Here is a 27,863-nt window from a genome sequence, read left to right as displayed (position 1 = left end):
CTAAAACAGCTGTTTTAAGGTTCAACTTTACAAAGACTTTTTTTAGATTCACTTCCATCTGCAGACACAGCCGGCTCACCTGTCCTTCACTCAGTGACATCATTGACTCACCTGTGATGAGGTGTTTGACGTCTAGTTTACCGTCTTCATCCTCTCTGTGGACGAGCTGAAGCCACAGATCTCTTCTCTTACTGTCCTTCATTCTTTGGGGAATTCAATGAAACCAGAACTGTGTCACTCTGACCCGATGGATCAGAGGGGGCGTGGCCGATCTGAGGACAGGATAGTGACATGTAGCTGATGTCACATTTAACAACATGATGCTAATAATGAAACTACATGACAGAACACTGGCTGGTTAGCTCAGCTCGGTCAGACAGTTCCTGCTCACTGTTGACACAGATTTCTCTGAGTGAAGATATGAATATGTAAGATAATTGATGGTTAACATTAAGAAATCCTTCCTGTTTACACAGCTGTGGCTATTGATTGAACAGAGCTGCAGGTGTTTCCTCATCAGAGTCATCAGACTAATCAGCTGTTTCCTGTCTGCAGGTGTAAACCCACAACTGAAGCTGAGGGATCAATCAACAGAACAGTGTGTCCGTCCTGCAGACTCCGTCTGAGCCCGAACCCCCCCACTGAGCAGGACCCCAGCAGAGGTCAGAGGTCACACACTCATGTTCATGCACTGCCCACCTTCACGACCAAACCTCAACCTAAAACTGAACCTGAACCTAAAACTGAACCTGAACCTAAAACTGAACCTCAACCTAAAACTGAACCTGAACTTAAAACGCAGGTCTGACGTGTCCTCACTCACTAAACTGTTTAAAGTTAAACTGTCTTCCTCCCTCTCCAGGTGACCTGGAGTGTGAGATGAAATCTGACTCGAGTCCTGAGCGAGACCACGCCCACGACGATGATGTCACCAAGGAGCCTGAGGTTACCGACGGCAACAAGAAGAGGAAGAGGAAACCCTACAGGCCTGGTGAGGAGGGACAGGAGCAGGCAGTCACCCTCTGACTTCATCCCTTCCCGTCTCCGTGTCTTTATGTCTACCTGTCTCCATGTGTCTCAGGTTATCGGGGGCTTCATGAGGCGTCAGCGTGGAGGGAAGGCCGGGCCGAGGCAGAATCAAACTGTGCAGGAAAGACTCAACAGAGACGCTGATGGGTCGAGATGAAGGTGAGACCTCCACTCACCTGTGCCTGTGGACCACACCCCCACCTGTCCTGTGTCACAGAGCTGTGTGACCCACAGTTTGACTGATGAAGGTAATTTGTTACTATGTGTGTCATATAACAGACGTTTCCATGGAGACGGCGCCCCCTGCTGACCAGACGATGGAGAAGGTGAAGAAGAGGTACAGGAAGAAGAAAACCAAGCTGGAGGAGGCGTTCCCTTCCTATCTCCAGGTAACACACACCACCACTCTCTCTCTCTCCTCTCTCTCTCTCTCTCTCTCTCTCTCCTCTCTCTCTCTCTCTCTCTCTCTCTCCTCTCTTCCTCTCTCTCTCTCTCTCTCGCACGCACGCACGCACGCACGCACGCACGCACGCACGCACGCACACACGCACGCACACACACAACTCTGTTAGTTGATACCAGTGTTCTGATTGGCTGTGTCTTCCTGTTCAGGAGGCGTTCTTCGGTCGGGATCTCCTGGACCGGAGCCGGCTGGTGGACAGGAGGCCGGGGCCAGAGACACCAGGTGCCGGCCAATCAGGAGCAGCGACAGATGAAATAAAAGGCTCCACCCCTGGATTACATGGCCTCTCTGCCATGACAACCAACGCCATCAAGAAGCAGGGAACGCTGCGTGAGTTATTTATCAAGTCATTTTCTTTTCATCATATTTACACTTCCATTACATATCTACTTCACCTGTACCCTGTGTGATATTTCACCATGAATCATGTGTGTGTGTCTGTGTGTGTGTGTGTGTGTGTGTGACCATCCAGCCATGTCCGGAGGGAGCTCTGGTGGATCTGTCTGATGTTCTCAACACTGATCCTCACATCCTGGGGACAGGACACACAGGTACTCACTCTCTCAGTCAGCTGACTGGCTCCATCACTCACCTCATGGTTCTGGTTGTTTTCCTCCTTCCTGTCATGTTGATCTTGTTAATTGAAACGTATTGATTCCACTGTGTAGACATTGTTGATTGATGGTCGGTGAGTGATGAAGTAACTGACCTCGTGTCCACATGCCTCTGATCCAGTCAAGATGGCGCACATTGGTTCACAGCACCGCTGCTGCTGGAGAACCAAATAATGATACCAACGAAGAAGAGGTTGTTTGGATGATAATGTGGTGTTCTTGTTTTCAGTTCAGTTCCAGGTGGAGCGCTCCCCCTCTCCGTTCGGTAAGACTCCACAGTGTGACCTTCCTCCTCCTCTTCCTCCTCCTCTTCTTCTCCTCAGATAACACTGACTGCTTCTTCTTCTTCTTCTTCTTCTCCTCCGATAACACTGACTGCTTCTTCTTCTTATCCTCCAGATAACACTGACTGCCAATACACTGACTGCTTCTTCTCTTATCCTCCAGATAACACTAGACTGCTTCTGCTTCTTCTCCTCCAGATAACACTGACTGCTTCTTTCTTCTGCGTATCCCTCCAGTAACACTCTGACTGTTCTTTCTTCTTATCCTCCAGATAACACTGACTGCTTCTTCTTCTCCTCCTCCAGATAACACTGACTGCTTCTTCTTCTTCTCCTCCAGATAACACTGACTGCTTCTTCTTCTTCTCCTCCAGATAACACTGACTGCTTCTTCTTCTTCTCCTCCAGATAACACTGACTGCTTCTTCTTCTTCTCCTCCAGATAACACTGACTGCTTCTTCTTCTTCTCCTCCAGATACGACTGACTGCTTCTTCTTCTTGCTCCTCCAGACTCTAACACTGACTAGCTTCTTCCTCTTCTCTTCTCCTCCAGGATACACACTGACTGCTTCTTCTTCTTCTCCTCCAGATAAACACTGACGGCGTCTCGTCTTTTTCTCCTCCAGATACACTGACTGCTTTCTTCTTCTCCTCCGTCATCAGAGTAACACTAACTGCTTCTCTTTCCTTCTTCTCCTCCAGATAACACTGACTGCTTCTTCTTCTTCCTCCTCCAGATAAACACTGACTGCTTCTCTTTTTCTCCTCCAGATAACACTGACTGCTTCTTCTTCTTCTCCTCCAGATAACACTGACTGCTTCTTCTTCTTATCCCTCCAGATAACACTGACTGCTTCTTCTTCTTCTTCATCTCCTCCAGATAACACTGACTGCTTCTTCTTCTTCTCCTCCAGATAACACTGACTGCTTCTTCTTCTCCTCCTCCAGATAACACTGACTGCTTCTTCTTCTCCTCCAGATAACACTGACTGCTTCTTCTTCTTCTTCTTCTTCTCCTCCTCCAGATAACACTGACTGCTTCTTCTTCTTCTCCTCCAGATAACACTGACTGCTTCTTCTTCTTCTTCTTCTCCTCCAGATAACACTGACTGCTCCTTCTTCTTCTTCTTCTCCTCCAGATAACACTGACTGCTTCTTCTTCTTCTTCTTCTCCTCCAGATAACACTGACTGCTCCTTCTTCTTCTTCTTCTCCTCCAGATAACACTGACTGCTTCTTCTTCTTCCTGCTCACTTCCTGTTTGTCTGTGTCTTCTTTCATTCAGGTCATTACTTAAGTCGTCTCTCTCTCTCTTTGTCTGTCTGTCTCTCTCTCAGCCGGTCTTGACATCAGCTCCATGGCCGATGACCCCTCTTTGACAGGAAGTGGTGGGCGTGGCCAGAGGACGCTGCAGGAGGAGCCTCTGGACGCCATCTTGAGTCCTGAGCTTGACAAGATGGTCACTGACGGTGCGTTTAGATTTTAAATGGTCTAAATGTTTTGTCTCTTTGTTCAGTTCTCACTTTTCTGTCCACTTTATTTCTTCTTGTTAATTTATAATTATTTATCTCAGTGTCTGATGTTTCTGTCACTGAGTCACTGTCGGTCCTGATGAGACTTGAACACTTTCTGAGCTGTTGAAGTTCTGATGTGGGATCAGCAGTGTTATGTTATGTTTTGTGACGATGTGATGCTAATGAGAGCAGAATCAGTCACAGTAGAAACAGTTTGATCAGTAACGTGTCGTTGTGCTGCAGGTGCCATCCTCAGCAAACTGTACAAGATCCCAGGTAAGACTCAGCACACCTGTCTCACCTCAGCACACCTGTCTCACCTCAGCACACCTGTCTCACCTCAGCACACCTGTCTCACCTCAGCACACCTGTCTCACCTCAGCACGCCTGTCACACCTCAGCACGCCTGTCACACCTCAGCACACCTGTCACACCTCAACACACCTGTCACACCTCAGCACACCTGTCTCACCTCAGCACACCTGTCTCACCTCAGCACACCTGTCTCACCTCAGCACGCCTGTCACCCCTCAGCACGCCTGTCACACCTCAGCACACCTGTCACACCTCAACACACCTGTCTCACCTCAGCACACCTGTCACACCTCAGCACACCTGTCACACCTCAGCACACCTGTCACACCTCAACACACCTGTCTCACCTCAGCACACCTGTCTCACCTCAGCACACCTGTCTCACCTCAGCACACCTGTCTCACCTCAGCACGCCTGTCACCCCTCAGCACGCCTGTCACACCTCAGCACACCTGTCACACCTCAACACACCTGTCTCACCTCAGCACACCTGTCTCACCTCAGCACACCTGTCTCACCTCAGCACGCCTGTCACCCCTCAGCACGCCTGTCACACCTCAGCACACCTGTCTCACCTCAGCACGCCTGTCACCCCTCAGCACGCCTGTCACACCTCAGCACGCCTGTCTCACCTCAGCACACCTGTCTCACCTCAGCACACCTGTCTCACCTCAGCACACCTGTCACACCTCAGCACACCTGTCACACCTCAGCACACCTGTCTCACCTCAGCACACCTGTCTCACCTCAGCACACCTGTCTCACCTCAGCACACCTGTCACCCCTCAGCACGCCTGTCACACCTCAGCACACCTGTCACACCTCAGCACACCTGTCTCACCTCAGCACACCTGTCTCACCTCAGCACACCTGTCACACCTCAGCACGTCTGTCTCACCTCAGCACACCTGTCTCACCTCAACACACCTGTCTCACCTCAACACACCTGTCTCACCTCAGCACGCCTGTCACACCTCAGCACGCCTGTCACACCTCAACACACCTGTCACACCTCAGCACACCTGTCTCACCTCAGCACACCTGTCTCACCTCAGCACACCTGTCTCACCTCAGCACACCTGTCTCACCTCAGCACACCTGTCTCACCTCAGCACACCTGTCTCACCTCAGCACGCCTGTCACACCTCAGCACGCCTGTCACACCTCAGCACACCTGTCACACCTCAACACACCTGTCACACCTCAACACACCTGTCACACCTCAACACACCTGTCTCACCTCAGCACACCTGTCTCACCTCAGCACACCTGTCTCACCTCAGCACACCTGTCACCCCTCAGCACGCCTGTCACACCTCAGCACGCCTGTCACACCTCAGCACACCTGTCTCACCTCAGCACACCTGTCTCACCTCAGCACACCTGTCACATTTACTCAGATACTCTACTTAAGTACAATTCTGAAGAACTTTACTTGAGTATTTCAGTCTTCTGCTACTTTGCACTTCTACATGTATCTGATAACTTTAGTTACTTTACAGATTACATTCTGCATCACATTTTAAATGAATGTATTTTCTCATCAGTCAGATAAAAACAGTGACAGACGATCAGCTGACTCACAGTTTATACACACATGTCAATATATGGATCAGTTACTGTCCTGATACTTTAAGACTTGGACTCGAGTATAAAACGTCGGTTCAACATCAACACATCTGGAGATACCCTAACTATTACTTTTGCTCAAGAATGACTGTTGGGTACTTTTTTACAACACTGTGTGTGTGTGTGTGTGTGTGTGCAGAGCTGGAGGGCAAGGACGTGGAGGAGGTTTTCACTGCTGTTCTCAGTCCAAATGGAAGCAACAGCCAATCAGAGCAGAGCCAACACACACACACTGCTGCTGGGAGCAAGACAAACACACACCACACAGGTACGCACACACACACACACACACACACACACACAGGTACACACACACACTCCTGGTGTTACTGGAAAGCAGACAGGAAGTCAGGGGCGTCCAGTCAATTTTCAAAATAAATCACTGTCACAGACTCTACAGCACCACAGAGTCTGAACTGTTACCAGGAAACACGCTTAAAGCAGACAAATAACTGTTTAATCACGGAGCTACTGAACCACAGTAGAACCACAGTAGAACCACAGTAGAACCAACAAACACAACCTGAGCAGGTCAATGATCTCCACTCCTGAAGAAAACCGCGTCGTGCAGGTCAGGTAACAGAGATGTGTCAGTGTCACGGGCGACCCGTCGGTGTCACAGGCGACCCGTCGGTGTCGCGGCGACCCGTCGGTGTCGCGGGCGACCCGTCGGTGTCGCGGGTGATGTGTAACGTTTTTGTCTCTAAAACAGTGAAACCCGTTCTCAGGTTCTGTTTGTGATCAGTACCACCATCTTTCAGCAGCTGCTGTGTTTCCTCGTCTCCCGCTGATGAACGGCCTGATGGGAGCTGCTTCACACTTTCATCAAACTCCCATGATGCCTAGCGGCACCCAGGGCCCAGCAGGCTTTAGGTTGCCCCCTCCAGAGAGCCCCGCCCCCGCCTCGCTCCGAGGCCCCGCCCCCGGTCTGGCCTCGGCTAACCAGGGGTCTGCGGGAGAAGGGGAGCAGGATGTGATGTCGACGGCTCAGAGGAGCATGTTGAAGTGGGAGAAAGAAGAAACTCTGGGAGAGATGGCGACTGTTGCTCCGGTGCTCTACTGCATCACCAACTTCCCCCAGCTGAGGGAGCAGTACCCAGGTACACACACACACACACACACACACACACACACACACACAGTCACACTTGGTGGTAATGTATTTAATGTACTTAGTTACTTTCCAGGATGAGCCGATGAATGATGATGACGTAGTGAAGGAAAATCCGATGCGACTGACGCGTTAATGGAATGTAACTGAGTACATTTACTGTACTTTATTATCATTTTCAGTGGTTTTGGTCTTTCTGCTACAATCTTCTGATTACTTTAATGACTAGTTACTTTACAGATCACATGCTGCATCACAACCAAAAATGTGTATAAATAACTTTTACTTTTGATACTTAAAGACTTTTACTTCAGTAAAACCTTAGAATACTTTTTATAACACTGTGTGTGTGTGTGTGTGTGTGTGTGTGTGTGTGTGTGTGTGTCAGACTGGTCCACCAGAGTGAAGCAGATAGCGAAGCTGTGGAGGAAGGCCAGCTCTCAGGACAGAGCGCCCTTCGTGGTGAGTTTCTTGTCGGAGCGGAGGAACGTGTTCAGATTAGAAACTGCGAACTGAACCATGTCTTACTTCCTGTTTCAGAAACCACTGATGTGTTTGTAGAGCAGTTTCTGTCATACCACTCTTCCACCAAAGTGCTGGTTCTGGTTCAGCCTGTGAACCTTTTAAGAACCGCTTTGCTTTCCCATGAGAGTCACATCGTTCAGTCAGTGTCTACGGATCCAGTTTGCCACCATTGTTAGGAACAAGTGTGGCGGCCCAAGTGTTGGTCAGGAACACATCTGAACAGGACCGATCCTCAGAGTTCAGAACCGTTCAGACCTGTAGTTTATTCTCCCACGGGTCAGTCAGAACATGCTACACTAGCTCTGGCTTTTAAAAAGTGGTTTTAGTTATCCTTGGTCACGATAACCCGCCCCAGTCCCTCATGTAAGCAGTTCTTTGTTCTAGACCAGGAAAGTGTTCGGGCCACTCTAGAACCAGTTTTCTGGTTCTGAACCAGCAGCTGAACCTTTTTGGTCTGAAACGGATTTAAAATGTGACAGGAAGTCAGATGTTAGTCTGTCATCAGGTGGCTGAGGGCTCGACCCTGAAACAGAGCGAACGGGTGCAGTCACAGTAATGTCAGACCTCCGACTCTGAAGCGTAATAGAACCAGGAGGAGGTTCTGCGATCCAGAGCGCTTCGTGTGTTTTACTTTGAGCTCCTCACTCTCGGCGTCTCGTCTTTCAGTGTTTGAATCTGTTTGTGTCAACCAGCCGCTGTTTTCTCTCCGGCAGCAAAAAGCTCGAGATAACCGGGCGGCTCAGCGCATCAACAAGGTGCAGCTGTCCAACGACCCGCTCAAACGGCACCAACCCACGCAGCCGCCACCGCCGCCGCTGGGGCCTTACGACCCTGTTGCCATGGAGATGGAGGGGGCGTTCAAGGACCCGCTGAGGCCCAAAGAGACAGAGCAGGAGCAGGAGTGGAAGCTCAGACAGGTGAGCAGAGTGTCAGTGTGTTTGTCTTTAACACGTCACCCCCCATGAAGTAGAACCAGAGAGAGAAACCAACACCAGACTCTTGTACCATGTATTCATCTGAAGTGATCCAGATCAGATTCAGAACCATCAGAGATGCAGCAGCAGGTTCTAATGAACCTGAACATGTAACCTGGAGATCCTGCACTCTGAGTTCAGGAGGAAATACAGAAACACATTTTATTAACACAGCCTCTCTGCAGGAAAAGGTCTTAAAGGAACAGACAGTAAAACCCAGTCCTCCTCTCCTCCTGAGGATATAAAGTCCTCCTCTCCTCCTCCTGAGGATATAAAGTCCTCCTCTCCTCCTGATGATATAAAGTCCTCCTCTCCTCCTGAGGATGTAAAGTCCTCCTCTCCTCCTGATGATATAAAGTCCTCCTCTCCTCCTGAGGATATAAAGTCCTCCTCTCCTCCTCCTGATGATATAAAGTCCTCCTCTCCTCCTCCTGAGGATATAAAGTCCTCCTCTCCTCCTCCTGATGATATAAAGTCCTCCTCTCCTCCTGAGGATGTAAAGTCCTCCTCTCCTCCTGAGGATATAAAGTCCTCCTCTCCTCCTGAGGATATAAAGTCCTCCTCTCCTCCTGAGGATATAAAGTCCTCCTCTCCTCCTGAGGATATAAAGTCCCCTCTCCTCCTGAGGATGTAAAGTCCTCCTCTCCTCCTCCTGATGATATAAAGTCCTCCTCTCCTCTTGAGGATATAAAGTCCTCCTCTCCTCTCCTCCTGAGGATGTAAAGTCCTCCTCTCCTCCTCCTGATGATATAAAGTCCTCTCCTCCTCCTGATGATATAAAGTCCTCCTCTCCTCTTGATGATATAAAGTCCTCCTCTCCTCCTCCTGATGATATAAAGTCCTCCTCTCCTCCCTTCCTGATATATAAAGTCCTCCTCTCCTCCTCCTGATGATATAAAGTCCTCCTCTCCTCCTCCTGAGGATAGTAAAGTCTCCTCTCCTCCTCCTGAGGATATAAAGTCCTCCTCTCCTCCTGATGATATAAAGTCCTCCTCCTCCTCCTGATGATATAAAGTCCTCCTCTCCTCCTCCTGATGATATAAAGTCCTCCTCTCCTCCTCCTGAGGATATAAAGTCCTCCTCTCCTCCTCCTGATGATATAAAGTCCTCCTCCTGATGATATAAAGTCCTCCTCCTGAGGATATAAAGTCCTCCTCTCCTCCTCCTGAGGATATAAAGTCCTCCTCTCCTCCTCCTGAGGTTATAAAGTCCTCCTCTCCTCCTCCTGAGGTTATAAAGTCCTCCTCTATTCCTGATGATATAAAGTCCTCCTCTCCTCCTCCTGAGGATGTAAAGTCTTCCTCTCCTCCTCCTGAGGATATAAAGTCCTCCTCTCCTCCTCCTGAGGATATAAAGTCCTCCTCTCCTCCTCCTGAGGATGTAAAGTCCTCCTCTCCTCCTCCTGATGATATAAAGTCCTCCTTTCCTCCTGAGGATATAAAGTCCTCCTCTCCTCCTCCTGAGGATATAAAGTCCTCCTCTCCTCCTCCTGAGGATGTAAAGTCCTCCTCTCCTCCTCCTGAGGATATAAAGTCCTCCTCTCCTCCTCCTGAGGATATAAAGTCCTCCTCCTCCTCCCTCCGGAGGGATATAAAGTCCTCCTCTCCTCTCCTGATGATATAAAGTCCTCCTCTCCTCCTCCTGAGGATATAAAGTCCTCCTCTCCTCCTGATGATATAAAGTCCTCCTCTCCTCCTATGAGGATATAAAGTCCTCCTCTCCTCCTCCTGAGGATATAAAGTCCTCCCCCCTCCTCCTGATGATATAAAGTCCTCCTCTCCTCCTCCTGATTGATATAAAGTCCTCCTCTCCTCCTCCTTCCTGATGATATAAAGTCCTCCTCTCCTCCTCCTGATGATATAAAGTCCTCCTCTCCTCCTCCTGAGGATATAAAGTCCTCCTCTCCTCCTCCTGAGGATAGAAAGTCCTCCTCTCCTCCTCCTGATGAATAAAGTCCTCCTCTCCTCCTCCTGATGATATAAAGTCCTCCTCTCTCCCTCCTGAGGGTTATAAAGTCCTCCTCTCCTCCTGATGATATAAAGTCCTCCCCCTCTCCTCCTCTTGAGGATATAAAGTCCTCCTCTCCTCCTCCTGATGATATAAAGTCCTCCTCGTCCTCCTCCTGATGATATAAGTCCTCCTCTCCTCCTCCTGATGATATAAAGTCCTCCTCTCCTCCTCCTGAGGTTATAAAGTCCTCCTCTCCTATCTGATGATATAAAGTCCTCCCTCCTCCTCCTGATGATATAAAGTCCTCCTCTCCTCCTCCTGAGGGATATAAAGTCCTCCTCTCCTCCTCCTGAGGATATAAAGTCCTCCTCTCCTCCTCCTGATGATATAAAGTCCTCCTCTCCTCCTCCTGAGGATGTAAAGTCCTCCTCTCCTCCTCCTGAGGATATAAAGTCCTCCTTTCCTCCTCCTGAGGATATAAAGTCCTCCTCTCCTCCTCCTGATGATATAAAGTCCTCCTCTCCTCCTCCTGAGGATATAAAGTCCTCCTCTCCTCCTGATGATATAAAGTCCTCCTCTCCTGATGATATAAAGTCCTCCTCTCCTCCTGATGATATAAAGTCCTCCTCTCCTCCTCCTGATGATATAAAGTCCTCCTCTTCTCCTCCTGATGATATAAAGTCCTCCTCTCCTCCTCCTGATGATATAAAGTCCTCCTCTCCTCCTCCTGAGGATGTAAAGTCCTCCTCTCCTCCTGATGATATAAAGTCCTCCTCTCCTCCTCCTGATGATATAAAGTCCTCCTCTCCTCCTCCTGATGATATAAAGTCCTCCTCTCCTCCTCCTGAGGAGGTAAAGTCCTCCTCTCCTCCTGATGATATAAAGTCCTCCTCTTCTCCTCCTGATGATATAAAGTCCTCCTCTCCTCCTCCTGATGATATAAAGTCCTCCTCTCCTCCTCCTGAGGATATAAAGTCCTCCTCTCCTCCTCCTGATGATATAAAGGCCTCTTCTCCTCCTCCTGATGATATAAAGTCCTCTTCTCCTCCTCCTGAGGATATAAAGTCCTCCTCTCCTCCTCCTGAGGATATAAAGTCCTCCTCTCCTCCTCCTGAGGATATAAAGTCCTCCTCTCCTCCCTGATGATATAAAGTCCTCCTCTCCTCCTCCTGATGATATAAAGTCCTCCTCTCCTCCTCCTGAGGATGTAAAGTCCTCCTCTCCTCCCGAGGATATAAAGTCCTCCTCTCCTCCTGATGATATAAAGTCCCTCCTCTCCTCCTCCTGATGATATACAGTCCTCCTCTCCTCCTCCTGATGATATAAAGTCCTCCTCTCCTCCTCCTGAGGATATAAAGTCCTCCTCTCCTCCTCCTGAGGATGTAAAGTCCTCCTCTCCTCCTGAGGATATAAAGTCCTCCTCTCCTCCTCCTGATGATATAAAGTCCTCCTCTCCTCCTGATGATATAAAGTCCTCCTCCTGATGATATAAAGTCCTCCTCTCCTCCTGAGGATGTAAAGTCCTCCTCTCCTCCTCCTGATTATATAAAGTCCTCCTCTCCTCCTGATGATATAAAGTCCTCCTCTCCTCCTCCTGAGGATATAAAGTCCTCCTCTCCTCCTGAGGATATAAAGTCCTCCTCTCCTCCTCCTGATGATATAAAGTCCTCCTCTCCTCCTCCTGAGGTTATAAAGTCCTCCTCTATTCCTGAGGATATAAAGTCCTCCTCTCCTCCTCCTGAGGATATAAAGTCCTCCTCTCCTCCTCCTGAGGATATAAAAGTCCTCCTCTCCTCCTCCTGAGGATATAAAGTCCTCCTCCTGAGGATATAAAGTCCTCCTCTCCTCCTCCTGAGGATATAAAGTCCTCCTCCTGAGGATGTAAAGTCCTCCTCTCCTCCTGAGGATATAAAGTCCTCCTCTCCTCCTCCTGATGATATAAAGTCCTCCTCTCCTCCTCCTGATGATATAAAGTCCTCTCTCCTCCTGATGATATAAAGCCTCCTCCCCTCTCTCCTGATGATATAAAGTCCTCCCTCCTCCTGATGATATAAAGTCCTCCTCTCCGCCTGATTGAGTATAAAGTCCTCCTCTCCTCCTGATGATATAAAGTCCCTCCTCTCCTCCTCCTGATGATATAAGTCCTCCTCTCCTCCTCCTGATGATATAAAGTCCTCCTCTCCTCCTCCTGATGATATAAAGTCCTCCTCTCCCTCCTGATGATATAAACTCCTCCTCTCCTCCTCCTGATGATATAAAGTCCTCCTCTCCTCCTCCTGATGATATAAAGTCCTCCTCTCCTCCTCCTGATGATATAAAGTCCTCCTCCGCCTCCTCCTGATTATATAAAGTCCTCCTCTCCTCCTGAGGATATAAAGTCCTCCTCTCCTCCTCCTGATGATATAAAGTCCTCCTCTCCTCCTCCTGATGATATAAAGTCCTCCTCTCCTCCTCCTGAGGTTATAAGGTCCTCCTCTCCTCCTCCTGATGATATAAAGTCCTCCTCTCCTCCTGAGGTTATAAAGATGTACCATACAGCTCGTCTGCTGTGATCACAGTCTGCAGGAGAGAACACATCACTAACTGGAGATGAGGACTGGATTTTACTTTTTGTAGTTTCTCAGAAGAGACTGAGGTAATAAAAGGTTTTAAATGATTTTGGATGAAATTCTTCTTTACTGGTGATCTTTGACGCAACAGGTAGTAACTGTGTTTGGTCTCTAGAGGACAGTGTGTGTGTAACATGTGTTTCTGGTTCTGCAGCTGTAAATGAAACAGGAAGTGCTAAAGCTTTTCGTCACGTAGTCCAGTGATGACTGCCGCTGTGGTCCAATCATGGCGGCAGCATGGTGTTGGTTTCCTGTTCTGAGTAGTAACCATGGTAACCACCAGGCTGCATGTCAGGGGATGCAGAGACAGACGGAGAGGTTTACCGGGGGCATGAAGGAGTAACAGCGCTGATGTCATGTGTCATTGATGAAGATGATTGGTGTGATGATGTGCATGCCTGCTGAGCCTCACTCACTCCAACTAATATCTCTGATGTAATTGTCATTGAAAAGGGAGAGGTAAATGACAGATGGGGAGCCGGTAAGAAGAGGCAGGAAAATCTCCCCCAAAGCAAAGCCCTAAAATCACCAACAGATAAAGATTGTCCCTACCAGGCATCTGTAGCAGGAGGTGGAAAAGAGGCTCTGGTAAGATCTCAAGGCGAACCCGTTCGAGGCAGACTTCCTGGATCCATGACCCTCGGAAATCCTCTTCCTGTCCCGGGTCGCCGCCCCGCCGGTCCACTCACACTTCAGTTTTCACTGTGATCACCTGGAGGTCAGCAGCTGGTCACTAACATCAACGTGACATCCAGGGATGTTAAAGAGATAGTCGGGTTCTTCTGATGTTGGGTCGTGTGAGGTGCTGATCTCTGGTCAGTGTGACCTGCAGTAGATGACCGTCAGCCGCTGAAGGTCCAACTCAAACTATTCAAATTATAGTTTCCACTTTAACAAATATATGTAATCCTCTGAACAGGGAGAAGAACCTCATACAAACCCACATCAGAATCACCCTCAATCAATCAAGTAGTCACAGTTAATGTAACAGATAAATAATGTGTCGACTGACATCAGAGACGAGCGCAGAAACATCAACAGGCTTCTCGCTTGCTGTCAAATATATCAAAATACAAATAATTCAAATAGAAGTAATTTCAATAATACATCACGTACTTTGTGACTCTGAAATTCAGCAATTTTGTTGGGTCAGTTGTTGAATATTATTATTATTATAATTATTATAACAGGCTCATTGGTCTCATCAGTAGCTGATGACGGATCACTGAGCTCCAGGAGACACACTGGAGACGAGAAGTGTTGAAGTGAGACCGAGCCGACGCAGACTCTCCCGGACCAAAGAGGATTTCAGACACATGGATCCAGGACGGTCACGGTCATCTTCTCTGGGACAGTTTGTATAGAAAGAGACAGGATTGTGGGAAACCTGGAGGGAGTTTGATCTGACTGATTTACACAAACACATCACAGACAAAGACAGCTTCATTAGTCACTTCAGTCTGAGAGCAGCTGAAGTGGAGTTGACCCAGAGTCGGTGTCCGTGGCCTCAGTCGTCTCAGAACTGACTGATTTTATTCTGTAGGGATGCTGCCTCGCGCTGGATGTCGCTCTGCTGCCGTCCTTCAGCATCCACCTCACACTGACCTGAGAACAGCTCTCAGGTCATTCAGCTGGAAACACTCTGTCACTTTTCTTGCCTCATCGCACAGTAAAGGGAGCTCAGCATGTCCGTTTGTCTGAAGGTGGTGTTTCAAGAGATCAGGAATATCTCTATGCTCCACATGTTCCCCTCTGCTCTCTGCCGGTTTGAACAACAGATTTTCTTTCTTGATATTAAGGCTGATTATCGGCCAATGATCAGGGCCGATATTCAGTATTTTCTGATTATTGATATCAGTGATTTTTCTGTCAGATCGCTGATAAAATAGATTAATTTAAACATGCGCTCGTTGCTCAGACGGTGTCCCGCCCACAACACTGTCTGATTGGTTACACGTCACAATAAACAGCCTATAAACTCTGAGTAATTGAAATCTGCAAAGTAACTAGAAACTAAAGTTATAAAATAAATGCAGTGGCGAGGAAGGAAAGGAAATACTCAAGTACCTCAAACTGTTACTGTAGAACTCTGTTGACACAAAGGTTTTAATTTCCACTGTAGAGGAATATCGATCCCAAATACCAGTTTTGATTCTCCTCATTTTATAATAATTGGTCACATCGCTCAGCCCGTCCTTCATATGAATCATCGGATTATTAAAGTGGATCTCTCTGCTGAGTGAGTCTGTGACAAACACACCTCGACACGGAGAAACTCCGTCGTCTGCTGTGTTCATGGTGCATTCAGGTGCACTTGAAAGAACCTCGTAAACTCAGAAATCTGTCTTTAGAAAGCCAGAAAGGTTGTGGAACAAGCGGGCCTGCATCTGTCAGTACTGTCTGCTTCTTCGATGGCAGCATCTGTAATAATTCGGTGCGTCAGAACAATTTCTGATTTATTTCACAGACAGATTTTAACCACAAACCTCTGAAACCATTTAATTAAACTCTTGATGTTAACATTAATATTCCTAATAATGCACCAGTTAGAAAGTTCCTTCTACAATTTACAGTCGTCGTTCTTTCCACACAACATCAGTGTTGTGATCCATTCATCTCAGACTGAACTGATGTTGAATCAGAACTGAATGGACTGGTCAGAACCAGCTCTGCTCAGCCACGTGTAGCTTCCACCACCTTCAGTGTCAGAAATATGAAGTGTGATGTAAGCGGGTGGTCCGCTGACAGCTGAGCTCTGAGGTCATGTGACAGGAAGTGTGATCCAGTCTGAGAGCAGAACCGGAGTCTGGACTGTGTGCTGAAGGACGACAGCAGCGTCACATTCACTGTGAGCAGGTATCACTGCAGGTGTGATGAGCAGGTGAGAGACAGACAGGGAGGACTGATGATCAGCTCGAACAAGATGTGACTGTAAAGCCCCCCCCCCTCCCCTCCCTCCCCTCCCCTCCCCACCCCCGCCAACAGAACCAGAACCACAGGAGGACCAACACAGTTCTGTCTGACGACGAGTAGTTTGATCCTTTCATGCATCAGTCATTAAATCACAATCTGTGTTTGTATTCAACCTGTATGGTTGTGAGGCAGTTCACTGATGTGACATCGTGATTCTGGAAAAACTTCTGAATCATTTTATTCTCAGAAGACTCAAGAAATACTTAAACCAGATTTTAACAATATTTATTTGCATTTCTTTCTCTGTGACTGAAAATAAAACACGTGACGTCATGCTCTGAAGTATAAATTCTGCCGGACTCGTCTGAAGGTGTCACTGACGTCATTTTGTTCAGAGAAGAACACAGACTTTATCTGCTTTTTTTATTTCATTAATATTTTTTTGAGAATCTCAATTCTTACTTTTTGAGTGGTGGATCATCATTACATCACTCATTTTATTATTCTAATCTAAATTGAGACTAAAGTCAGAAACTGTCAGAAATGTTTTATAATCATAATCTGGATAAAAACATTTCTAACATCTTATTCAGTCAATTTTTTTTCCTGTCTGGTTTTCTGAGAATAAAAAAATGTAACAATTAATTGATTCCGGTTTTCAATTTATGTGTGAAAACAACAAAAAGAGAAATGAAAATGGCTTCTGAGCATCTGAAACATGAAAGTGTAATGAGTCTAATGAGAGAGGTGTGTTAGTCATGTGGTTTCTGCTGTCCCCCCTCCACCCACCTCCACCCACCTCCACCCTGCATGCTGTGAAGTCATCCATCACTGATCACATTGAGAGAGACAGGGACAGCGAGCATTACTAGCTGCCATGTCATCATGTTTTAACTCCACATATAGAGACCAATCACACACTGACATCTGTCCCCTCCTCCTGTCTGTCTATCTTTATGTCTCTGTCTGTCTCTGTGTCTCTCTGTATTTCTGTCTGTTTGTCAGCAACTACGTCAGATGAGTAAGCAGCAGGCCAAGATGGAGGCCACTCAGAAGTTGGAGCAGGTGAAGAACGAGCAGCTCCTGCAGCAGAGGCAGCAGCAGCAGCTGTTAGCCGGCCAGCGCCTCGCCGGTCAGCTGTCGCCGGACACAGACAGCCGCAGCCCCGTCGCCGGGGGTAACGCCTCCCCTCTCCATCTACCAGCATCCAGGGAGGGTCAGTGCAGACAGCACCTCCTCCTGCAGGGAGGCCAGAGTTTAGGACAGGCTGACGACGTCTTCCTCAGACCACAAGCCCCTCCCCCCTCCGGCTTCTCCTCACTCCCTCACTCCCCCCACCCCTCCTCCCCTCTCCACCAGCCCCCATCCTCCCCCCAGATGTTCTCCCCACCCTCCTCCCGCCCCTCCTCACCATGGGACCCCTATAGTAAGGTAGTAGGAACTCCTCGCCCTGCCTCCTCCCAGGCTGGTGGCCTCCCAGCTCCCCAGCAGCAGCAGCGTCGCAACTCGCTCAGCGCCTCTCCGGCCCACGATGCCTTTGGTTCTCCTGCACCCTCGCCAGACTCTAAACCCGCCGACATCTCCAGGGTCCTCGGGCCCCAACCAGGTGGGTCCCACGGACTGTGTGCTCCTTGTGTTCTCCTCCTGGTGACTGTGTGCTCCTTGTGTTCTCCTCCTGGTGACTGTGTGCTCCTTGTGTTCTCCTCCTGGTGACTGTGTGCTCCTTGTGTTCTCCTGGTGACTGTGCGCTCCTTGTGTTCTCCTCCTGGTGACTGTGTGCTCCTTGTGTTCTCCTGGTGACTGTGTGCTCCTTGTGTTCTCCTGGTGACTGTGCGCTCCTTGTGTTGTCCTCCTGGTGACTGTGTGCTCCTTGTGTTCTCCTGGTGACTGTGTGCTCCTTGTGTTCTCCTGGTGACTGTGTGCTCCTTGTGTTGTCCTCCTGGTGACTGTGTGCTCCTTGTGTTCTCCTGGTGACTGTGTGCTCCTTGTGTTGTCCTCCTGGTGACTGTGTGCTCCTTGTGTTGTCCTCCTGGTGACTGTGTGCTCCTTGTGTTCTCCTGGTGACTGTGTGCTCCTTGTGTTGTCCTCCTGGTGACTGTGTGCTCCTTGTGTTGTCCTCCTGGTGACTGTGTGCTCCTTGTGTTCTCCTCCTGGTGACTGTGTGCTCCTTGTGTTGTCCTCCTGGTGACTGTGTGCTCCTTGTGTTCTCCTGGTGACTGTGTGCTCCTTGTGTTCTCCTCCTGGTGACTGTGTGCTCCTTGTGTTCTCCTCCTGGTGACTGTGTGCTCCTTGTGTTCTCCTCCTGGTGACTGTGTGCTCCTTGTGTTCTCCTCCTGGTGACTGTGTGCTCCTTGTGTTCTCCTCCTGGTGACTGTATGCTCCTTGTGTTCTCCTCCTGGTGACGGTGTGCTCCTTGTGTTGTCCTCCTGGTGACTGTGTGCTCCTTGTGTTCTCCTCCTGGTGACTGTATGCTCCTTGTGTTCTCCTCCTGGTGACGGTGTGCTCCTTGTGTGGTCCTCCTGGTGACTGTGTGCTCCTGGTGTTCTCCTGGTGACTGTGTGCTCCTTGTGTTCTCCTGGTGACTGTGTGCTCCTTGTGTTCTCCTCCTGGTGACTGTGTGCTCCTTGTGTTCTCCTCCTGGTGACTGTGTGCTCCTTGTGTTCTCCTCCTGGTGACGGTGTGCTCCTTGTGTTCTCCTGCAGGTCTTCAGCAGAGAGGAGCAGGTATGATGAGTCCCTCCTCCGGACATGTTGGTCTCCGAGCAGCTGAGACCTTCCAGCGGACTCCTCCCAGCAGCAGTACGATGCGTGTTGCGGTGTCTGAACTGTTCGGTCGGGCTGGTGAACCGGTCCAGGGTGGGTTGTTTAAAGCCCCGATGCCCCCCCAGCACCAGCCTCAGCCGGAGGTGTTTGGCGGTACAGTAGGAGGAAGGAGGGACCCATCTAGACCCACAGATCTTCCCTTCGCCCTCCCCCAGACGCAGGACCCTGCCTTCCCCTCCAGTCCGCTGTCTGGGCTGGGCTCCCCCCATCGCAGCCCCTATGCCCAGACGCCCGGCACTCCCAGACCTGACTACAGTCAGCAGATCAATGACCCCTTCGCCCAGCAGTCACCTTTGACCTCCAGGCCTTCACCTGACCCCTATGCCAACCCTCAGACCCCTGGTACTCCACGGCCACATTCTGACCCCACATACCTCACCACACCACCTGCGTTGAGACTGGACCAGTTTAACCAGCAGTCTGCTGGCCGGCGGCCGTCCCCCTCACACCCAAACATTGACCCGTATTCCTCCAACCCAGGGACGCCCCGCCCCTCCATTTCTGAGCGCTTCCCACGATCACCTGGGAGCCAGCGGAGCGCTGACCCTTACGCCCAGCCTGTCGGAACACCACGCCCCTTGCCGGATCCCTACGCCCAGCAGCCCTCCACGCCACGGCCCCAGAAGGCCCCTGAACCCTTCAGCCAGAACCCAGTGGAGAGCTTCACTGCTCAGCCTGCAGCATCCTGTTCATCGCCTTTGGCTGGAGGACTGTCTGGAGAGACCTTCAACATGACACACCACCAGGTAACAGATCACAGAGAGGCTGTTCACACTTGGTATCAACAGTCATCCTGAGTAATCCGATTACAAGTGGAAAGCTCTTAGCACAGGTGTGAATAAACACATTTAAGATCTAGTCACTCAGACCACATTCAGAGGATGTCTGGACCACATGAGACCTCGTTCTGTTAGCAGTGTGGCTGATCTCCAGGTGCTTCACTGTGACATGTTTGGTCTCTGTTAACCTGTCAGTGTCAGCAGCAGACGCTGTGAACACAACGTATACAACCAGTCACCACAACATCACCAGACTCCCTTTACAAATGTAGTGATTTTAAGAGTTGTTAGGTCAAAACAAACTTTATGAACTTTATGAAACGCTGTCTCTGTCATATTCTAAATGATTGGAGCCTTCTCGTAAATTCAGCACATGTTCTACATGAACTTCTTCCCGTCTTTGTGTAAAACACATTGAAAAGGCTCACAGTGTTTATATGTTTCTGCTCCTGTCTTCAGTTGCAGCAGTCTCCAGGGAGACAACACCAACATCAGGACTCATTTCCCAGAACCCCCAGCAGCCAGACCCCAAAGCACCCTGGGATGTTGGATGAGAGCGGTTTCTCTGGCTTGGCTGGTCAGACTCCGGGTCACGACGCCTTCGAGCAGGGTCACATGACACCCGGCACCCCACAGATGGACAAGACGACAGCCAATGAAATGGCAGCGCTGGCAGTGGCTTCCTTAGACGGACCAATGAGCATGCTGCCGCAGCTTGGTGACTCAGAGGAGAAGCTGAGACAGGTAAGCCAGGTGTTCTCCAGGAGGGAAACACAGATGAAAGAGAGGCATTTTGTTTCTTAAATCAGAGCTGAAATGTTTGGATGATGTTTCTGATGCAGTGTTCAGCTGGTCTCAGGTCTGTGTTCCACCGTGTTCTTCTGTGTTCTTGTGCAGCGTCAGCGGCTGCGGCAGCTGATCCTGAGGCAGCAGCAGCAGAAGAGTGCGTTGCGGCAAGAGAAAGGTCTTCAGGAAGCAGCTTCAGGACCCCCTGCTGCTCCTCCTGGGCCCATACCTCCCTCTGCTCCGTCTCGTCTCTGGTCCCAAGAGGACTCCTCCTCTGCTCCTCCAACAGACATGTTTGGACGTCCCCCACCCCCTTACCCTGGCACAGTGAGGCCTGGTGGGGCAGTGGGGCCTCCAGCACCAAGGTTCCCTGGAGGTTTCCCAGGGGAGCAGCAGAGGGGCTTCAACCCCAATAAAGGTTCCCTCCCAAGGCAGAGCCTCCCCAGAGAGCTGGGGGTCCGAGGACCAGTCCTGAGGTGAGAGAAGCTGCAGGACCTGGTCCTGACCCGCTCTGATGACGGGTTTTCTTTGTCCCTGTCTCTGTGTGTCCTCCTCTGTCCTGATCTGGTGATCTCTTCCTGTCCGCTCCAGGTTCGGTTTACCTCCAGGACCTCCAGCAGGTCTCCAGGACTCTTTCTTGCATCCTCCCCAGGGTTCAGTTCCTGGACCTGTGGAGTTTACAGGGATCCGACCCCTCACGGCAGCCGGTGCTCACATGATGCCAGGTGAGGACGGGGCAACGCGTCATTAGATGTTTTAAATGAGTTTTTTTGATAATAGCTTAAATGACATCACACTAAGAGAACAGCGTATGCAGCTGTGAGGTCACTGACGCCTCTCTCCTCCCTCCCCAGGCGTCCCTCAGCAGTTCCTCCCACGCGCCCTCCCCCTCCAGCAGCACAGCATCATGGGACAGCCCTACATTGAGCTAAGACACCGTGCCCCTGAAAATCGCCTGAGGTTGCCCTTCCCTCTGCCCACCGCGGACTCCGAGCATTCGGTCCAGCCCGGTCAGGGGAACAGGATGGGTGAGACGCCACTGGGCCACCAGATGGTGATGGAGCAGCAGAACCAGCAGCATCAGCAGCACTTGGGACACACAGCGACACTGACGCAGAGCAGTGAGTCAGCGCTCCCAGGAGGTGATGGGATGGAGGAGCACCTGGAGGGAGAGGACTCTGCCGTGAAGGATCTGGAGGACGTGGAGGTGAAAGATCTAGTCGACCTGAACCTGAACCTTGACCCTGAGGATGGTGAGAACACACGAATCACATCTTGGCCTTTTCATTACTACAATATATCAGTATCAATATTCAGTTTTACCATAAAGATGTTTTATTATCTTTGTCTCATCTCGTTACAACAAACCGCGACAGCTCTTTGAAGCTTCCTGTCATAGTGACATTAACCAGAAGTGTTCTGCTGGTTGTTTCAGGTAAAGAAGACCTGGATCTGGGTCCCAATGACCTCCATCTCGATGACTTCCTGCTGTCGGGGAAGTTCGACCTGATCGCATACGCTGACCCCGAGCTCAATCTGGAGGACAAGAAGGACATGTTCAACGAGGAGCTGGACCTGGGGGAGCAGGTGGAGGAGAAGGAAGTGGGGGAGAGGAAGGACGGATTCAGCGGGAACAGAAAGACAGACGGCCACTCCTACGTAGGCCAGGTCAAACAGGAAGTGCAGGACGTTGCTAAGACAGAAGCCAGGGACGTCTCCTCTGCAGCCCAGCAGTCTGCATCACAAGCTGGGCTGGTCACCACCAGCAGACCCCCAAGACCTCCAGGAGCCCAGGCCACCAAGGTGGGACCATCTCTTATTTATTATTTAATTTTGACTAATGAATGCCGGTGTGAGCCAATCATTAATCATTTGATAATGATGAGCTTGTCCCTCACATCTGTCCCTCCCTCCGTCCCTGCTGGGTGAAGGTGGAGGACTCTGGTTCTGCTTCAGGGGCAGTTTCTCAGAACCAGGATCAGGCCCCCTCCTCGGGCTTGGCTCCCATGGCTCACCCCCCGATGTCTGGAGGTAAAATAAACTAAAATTCCACAAAGATGAACTGATCAAAGATCTGATTCAGATCATTATTGATCAGTTCTTGTGATCTGTTCTTTTTTGAGCAAAAGATTTCTCCTCTCTCTTCTCCTCCTGTCTCCTTGTCTCCTCCTGTCTCCTCTCTCTTCTCCTCCTGTCTCCTCTCTCTTCTCCTCCTCCTGTCTCCTCTCTCTTCTCCTCCTGTCTCCTCCTGTCTCCTCCTGTCTCCTCTCTCTTCTCCTCCTGTCTCCTTGTCTCCTCCTCCTGTCTCCTTGTCTCCTCCTCCTCCCCCTTGTCTCCTGCCCTGTCTCCTCCTTGACTCCAGGTCCACAGTCCGTCTTCCAGCAGCAGCAGAGACCATTTGGACCCTCCTTGTCCCCGTCGGCTCTCTTCAGTCCCCACCCTCAGGGTCTCCTGGTGTCTCCCCACCCCAGTCTGACTCCTCAGGACCCCCCTGCCCCGCCTCACCAGCTGCCCCTGCAGCCCTCCCAACCTCACCTCCTCCTCAACCCCCAGACTCAGCCTGCACACCCGGGGACCTCCACCCAGACCCCAACCCAAGCTGTCTTCCCACAGAATCAGAACCAGGACCAGAGCAAGAACAGGCCTCTGCTCCTAGAGGAGCAGCCGCTCCTCCTGCAGGACCTCCTGGACCAGGAGCGCCAGGAGCAGCAGCAGCAGAAACAGATGCAGGCCCTGATCAGACAGAGGCCCAGCCCAGAGTCTGTGTTACCCAACATGGGTAAGACCTGAACCCAGGCAGACCTGCTCATAGTGCTCTGTGCTTTTATTTTGATGAGGCACTCACTGTGTGTGTGTGTGTGTGTGTGTGTGTGTGTGTGTGTGTGTGTGTGTGTGTGTGTGCAGCAGACTTTGACTCCATCTCTGACCCCATCATGAAGGCCAAGATGGTGGCTCTGAAGGGCATCAACAAGGTCATGACCCAGGGCACCCTGGGACTGAGCCCCATGGTCATCAACAGGTAGGACGACCTCTGACCTCTGAGATAACCATTGATGAAGCAGCTGATCGATCAGAATCGAGGCCGATCGAGTAGGAAGTGTTGTGGTTATCGATCACTTGTGACTGAGGTGGAAGATTTCCATTTACAGTAAACTTATAAATCTTCATCTCACAGATATTATTCTGAAATGAGCCTTTCTGTGTCAACAGGGTTAGGGTTTTTATTAGAAGTATGTTGTGATGCTGATACTTCTATTTCTACGCTGTGTTTTTAGTATTTCACTCTAAAAGAAACATCTGGAAGCTCAACGCCGTCTAAAGTCTCTTTGTTTGTCCAGCTGATGATCAGAGTCCAAATGCTGATGTAGTTTCTGGTTCCACTGCCACCATGAAAACACGTTCAAAAGCATTTGTTTCCTTTTATTAAAATGCGTGTATTATTAAAATGTGTGTGTGTGTGTGTGTGTGTGTGTCAGGTTCCAGCAGGCTCCGGTGGCCCCAGTGGCTCCGGTGGCTCCGGGTCCAGAGGGGGCCCCTCAGCCTCCACACCCGGTGGTCCAGGTGTGTAGAACCATGACATCATGGGGAGAATAATTAACGTGACACCTGGTGTGTTGTTGAAGTGTGTTTGCTGAGTTTTGGTTCAAACAAGAAGTGTCTTCTCTTCCTGTCAGGACGGGAAGTTGAACCCCCAGTTGGTGCGACCCAACCCCCCCAGCTTCGGCCCGGGCTTCGTCAGTGAGTATCAACACTGAGTCGCTCACACAGTTAAAGTCGTCGTGAGGATTGAAACGTTCATTAGTGAGAGCAGAGAAACGGGTCGACCCGGTCAGAGAACAGGCAGCGATGGCGACTGTTTCAACTACAAGTCAATTATTTCAGTTATAAAACCAGATTTTTGTGGATATGAGAACTAATGCTGTAACTTCAAAAGGAGAGTTCACCTTTAGAATGTAAGAATATAAATCGTGTGTGTTGGTTCTTAAATAGTTCTTCTTCATAATCTGAGTGTGTTGAGTGACACTGACAGAAAGTCAGTACCATGAAGGACGAGCCTGTCCTCAAAGATCGATCTCAGGGTTTGATGAATCGATATCAGATCATTGAAATGAAAGTTGATGTTTGTTGATTGAAGAGTTCCTCCTCCTTGTCGTGCCTCCTGCAGACGAGTCTCAGCGCCGGCAGTACGAGGAGTGGCTGGGGGAGACGCAGCAGCTCCTGCAGATGCAGCAGCGCCTCCTGGAAGATCAGATCGCCGCTCACCGCAAGTCCAAGAAGTCTCTGTCGGCCAAACAGAGAACAGCCAAGAAGGCCGGCCGACCCTTCGCCGAAGAGGACGCCACCCAGCTCCGCAACATCACTGAGCAGCAGGGGGCGGTGCAGAAACAGCTGGAGCAGGTACGCAACCACAACCGGGCTTTTTTATATGATTAGTGTTTAAAAGTTAGTTTACAGTTTATTTTTCTCTTAAATAACTTAATGAAACTTTGAACTAAGACACAAGTTGTGGGAAATGGAACGTGTCTGTAGCTGAATTAGCAGAGCCACTTTGTTAGCGGTGATTCAGGTGATAGCAGGTAGACCAACACCTGCTGGAGTCTAACCTAGTAGAACCGGGCCGCCTGGTGTAAAGGAAGAACTGAATATTTCCTCTGACGGAGAGGACGATGGCTGAGGATTTGGTGTCAAAGATAAAAGCAAAATCACCTGTTTGGCAAAATCAATAAAACTGCCAGACATATTTAAAAGATGGCTGCTGTTTGACTCTTTAAATGCTTTGTTAACGTTGTTATTCAGTCGAATTTGAAGGTGAAGTTTAAATTAGTATGAAACGACTAAAAAGAAGCAGTTATAATTCTGATGGTCGCTGTGACGTTGTGTTCTGTGTTTCTGTGTTCAGATCCGGAAGCAGCAGAAGGATCACGCCGAGCTGATTGAGGACTACAGGAGCAAACAGCAGCAGCAGAGAGCTCTTCAGCCAGCAGCCCCCCTCCTCTCACAGCCCACGGCGCCCATGCAGCCCCGCCCGGGCGGACCTGCACCGGCCCGCGCTCCAAACGTCGGCCCTGGTTGGCCTCCAGGGGCCGGGGCCCCGGGGGTGATGGCTCAGAGGATGCCGACTCAGATGCCCCCTGCCCTGCCTAACGCCCCCCCAGCTCCTCCTCACACCCAGAGCCCCCCGGTCATGCTGCCCGGCCTCACTGCTCCGACAGCGGGCTTCCCTGCAGGTCCCCGGGGCCCGACCGGTGGGCCCAGCGGAGCAGCAGGGGACGGAGCCTCGCGGCAGGTAACGACTAAAAGCTTCCAATCTGTTCATGAGGTTCTCTAAACATTTCTGTGTGGATGTAAAACTGAGCATTTCGGAAATGATGATGTCATCGCCTCTACCTGATGTCGCTTTGTGTAACAAGCGTCTGACAGTTACACCTGCTGACATCTTTAATGTGAATGTGAACAGATGACTGCAGCAGTCGCAGGTGCAGACAGATGTTCACTCAGGGCAAAAACATTTCTCAAGTATAAAAAATGATCCATAAAGACAAAACCTCAGTTTGCAGATGTGTCGGCTCCAAACATCAGCAGCTCTTCATCAGTCTGCGTGTTGATGATGAACCTGGTTCAGGAACCTGATTCTGTTTCTGGTTATTGTTCTTACAAACTCTACCACAAAGGTTTTTATAGTAACTGGCCTCCTCTTAGAGTAAAGCTCCTCCACCCACAGACAACTGAGATTTCTGCCTCCACCTCCTGCAGGTGAACTTTGACGACAACAACCCGTTCAGCGAAGGTTTCCAGGAGAGAGAGCGGAGGGAGCGGCTGAGGGAGCAGCAGGAGAGGCAGAGAGTTCAGCTCATGCAGGAGGTAAAACATCACGCCGCCGTCACTCACACAACAGGAAGCAGCAACACACAGCTGTTCATCTTCTTCTTCTCCTCTCAGGTGGAGCGTCATCGTGCCCTGCAGCAGAGGCTGGAGCTGGAGCAGCAAGGCCTCCTCGGAGCCTCCTTGGCTCCTGGAGCCGCAGTAGCAGGCATGCCTCCATCTGGAGCTCCAACAGGGGCTCGAGTCGGGCAAACACCGGGACCTGGAGGACCTGCCGGGTCAGCTCCTGGCCCGGGAGGGGACACTCTCTCCCAGATGCCTTTCTTCAGCTCTGAGCTGCCCCAGGACTTCCTCCAGTCCCCCCCAGCCTCTAGACCTCACCCACAGCACCAGGACCAGGCAGGGGCACCTTTCGCCCAGCAGGCAGGCCTCCACCAGGGCTTCACAGGAGGACCACTGCACCCTGGAGCTCCCCTGGCTCCAGGTCTACCTCCTGGGGCCACAGCAGAGCTGGGCCGGGCCCTGCCTGACCACGGGCCTCACATCGATGTGGTTCCTTCCAACCTCCAAACCAGACCAAGGTTCTCAGGCCCCACGGGGCCCTCAGCCCAGGCACAGGGACACCCAGCTGGGATCGGATCAGCAGGACTTGCCCTCCCTCATCCTGGAGGTCAGGCTCATCGTTTTGGACACGACTCCTCCTCTTCCTCCCCCTCCACCCCCTTCCCCGCCTCCTTCCCCTGCTCCTCTTCTGGAGGCCCCGCCTCCCTGATGCAGCTCTACTCTGACATCCTCCCCGACGACAAAACAAAGAAGAAGAGGAGCAGGAAGAGGGACGGAGACGACGCTGCGGGGGGAGGAGGAGCCAGGACGCCGCTGTCTTCGCACTCTGATGACATCACAGCACCGCCCACTCCTGCTGTGTCAGACACTTCCTGCTCCACACCCACACGGGGTAGCATGGACCAATCAGATCTGTCCTTCTCTCTGAGCTCCTCCCACTGCGGTCTGGCTCCATCGTCGGAGTTGGAGAGGCAGCTGTCGGTGATCTCAGCAGCCCAGCAGAGGGGCTCCCTCCTGGGCATGGACCCTCTGAGAGGCCCCCTGTCTGCAGCCCGTCTGGAGGTCAAGGTCAGTCCCTGTGATGTCACTGTCACTGCAGCTCTGTGTCAGTTCAGGTTCTCAGTCTGTTTGTCCTCGTCTTCCCTGCAGGAGGAGCGTGAGGAGGGAGGAGCGTGTGGAGGAGGCGTGGTGAAGATGGAAGAGGGTGAGGGATTCTCCTCCCCCTCTCCTCTCCACGGGGGAGGTAAAGACGGAGACGCAGGGAAGGAGCTGCTCAGACACCTGCTGAAGGACAAGACATCCCCGACGGCCACGCCATCACCCAACAGCCAGGCTCCACCCATCGCCCGCCGCCAGCTGTCCAGTGAGAGTGTCCGGTCTGAGGAGGAGGACAGGCCTGGTTCCCATGGCAACATGGTGAGGAAATAACTTGTGTGAACAGAACGAATGCGTTTATGAAAACGAGTAAAGCTGCATGTGATCTCACTCCAGTGATGTCACTCGGTGGCTCTGTTGCATTGTGGGTACTGTAGGTGGCCCTCGGAATGACTCCTGTTATTGATCTGGTGTTGCCTGAGTTGAACAGCCGTGTGACCTCTGACCTCCTCCAGGTGAACAGTCCGGACCTCCTGGACCCGTCGGGCAGGAAGAATAGCGCTGT

General features: G+C 50.7%; 1 protein-coding gene across 1 annotated transcript in view; it reads left to right on the top strand.

The window, feature by feature from the left end:
• Positions 1-27,863, top strand: part of LOC115569844 (histone-lysine N-methyltransferase 2C-like) — a 68,130-nt gene that overhangs the window by 38,948 nt on the left and 1,319 nt on the right. Inside the window, exons 38-67 of the mRNA XM_030398008.1 lie at positions 556-662; positions 863-991; positions 1,102-1,188; positions 1,309-1,418; positions 1,642-1,822; positions 3,728-3,859; positions 4,148-4,180; positions 5,988-6,116; positions 6,610-6,948; positions 7,348-7,421; positions 8,198-8,401; positions 13,471-13,605; positions 16,936-17,536; positions 18,633-19,498; positions 19,991-20,275; positions 20,429-20,793; positions 20,909-21,042; positions 21,172-21,570; positions 21,753-22,120; positions 22,249-22,348; positions 22,680-23,096; positions 23,222-23,336; positions 23,794-23,878; positions 23,992-24,055; positions 24,483-24,715; positions 25,218-25,604; positions 26,072-26,179; positions 26,258-27,271; positions 27,353-27,619; positions 27,814-27,861. Of these exons, the coding sequence (XP_030253868.1) occupies positions 556-662; positions 863-991; positions 1,102-1,188; positions 1,309-1,418; positions 1,642-1,822; positions 3,728-3,859; positions 4,148-4,180; positions 5,988-6,116; positions 6,610-6,948; positions 7,348-7,421; positions 8,198-8,401; positions 13,471-13,605; positions 16,936-17,536; positions 18,633-19,498; positions 19,991-20,275; positions 20,429-20,793; positions 20,909-21,042; positions 21,172-21,570; positions 21,753-22,120; positions 22,249-22,348; positions 22,680-23,096; positions 23,222-23,336; positions 23,794-23,878; positions 23,992-24,055; positions 24,483-24,715; positions 25,218-25,604; positions 26,072-26,179; positions 26,258-27,271; positions 27,353-27,619; positions 27,814-27,861 (7,516 nt within the window). The remainder of the gene's footprint in view (positions 1-555; positions 663-862; positions 992-1,101; positions 1,189-1,308; positions 1,419-1,641; positions 1,823-3,727; positions 3,860-4,147; positions 4,181-5,987; positions 6,117-6,609; positions 6,949-7,347; positions 7,422-8,197; positions 8,402-13,470; positions 13,606-16,935; positions 17,537-18,632; positions 19,499-19,990; positions 20,276-20,428; positions 20,794-20,908; positions 21,043-21,171; positions 21,571-21,752; positions 22,121-22,248; positions 22,349-22,679; positions 23,097-23,221; positions 23,337-23,793; positions 23,879-23,991; positions 24,056-24,482; positions 24,716-25,217; positions 25,605-26,071; positions 26,180-26,257; positions 27,272-27,352; positions 27,620-27,813; positions 27,862-27,863) is intronic.

Source organism: Sparus aurata, chromosome 19, assembly GCF_900880675.1.
Source record: "Sparus aurata chromosome 19, fSpaAur1.1, whole genome shotgun sequence".
Taxonomy (NCBI): domain Eukaryota; kingdom Metazoa; phylum Chordata; class Actinopteri; order Spariformes; family Sparidae; genus Sparus; species Sparus aurata.
Note: the sequence above shows the minus strand (reverse complement) of the source record. Positions and strands in the feature narration are given on the sequence as shown.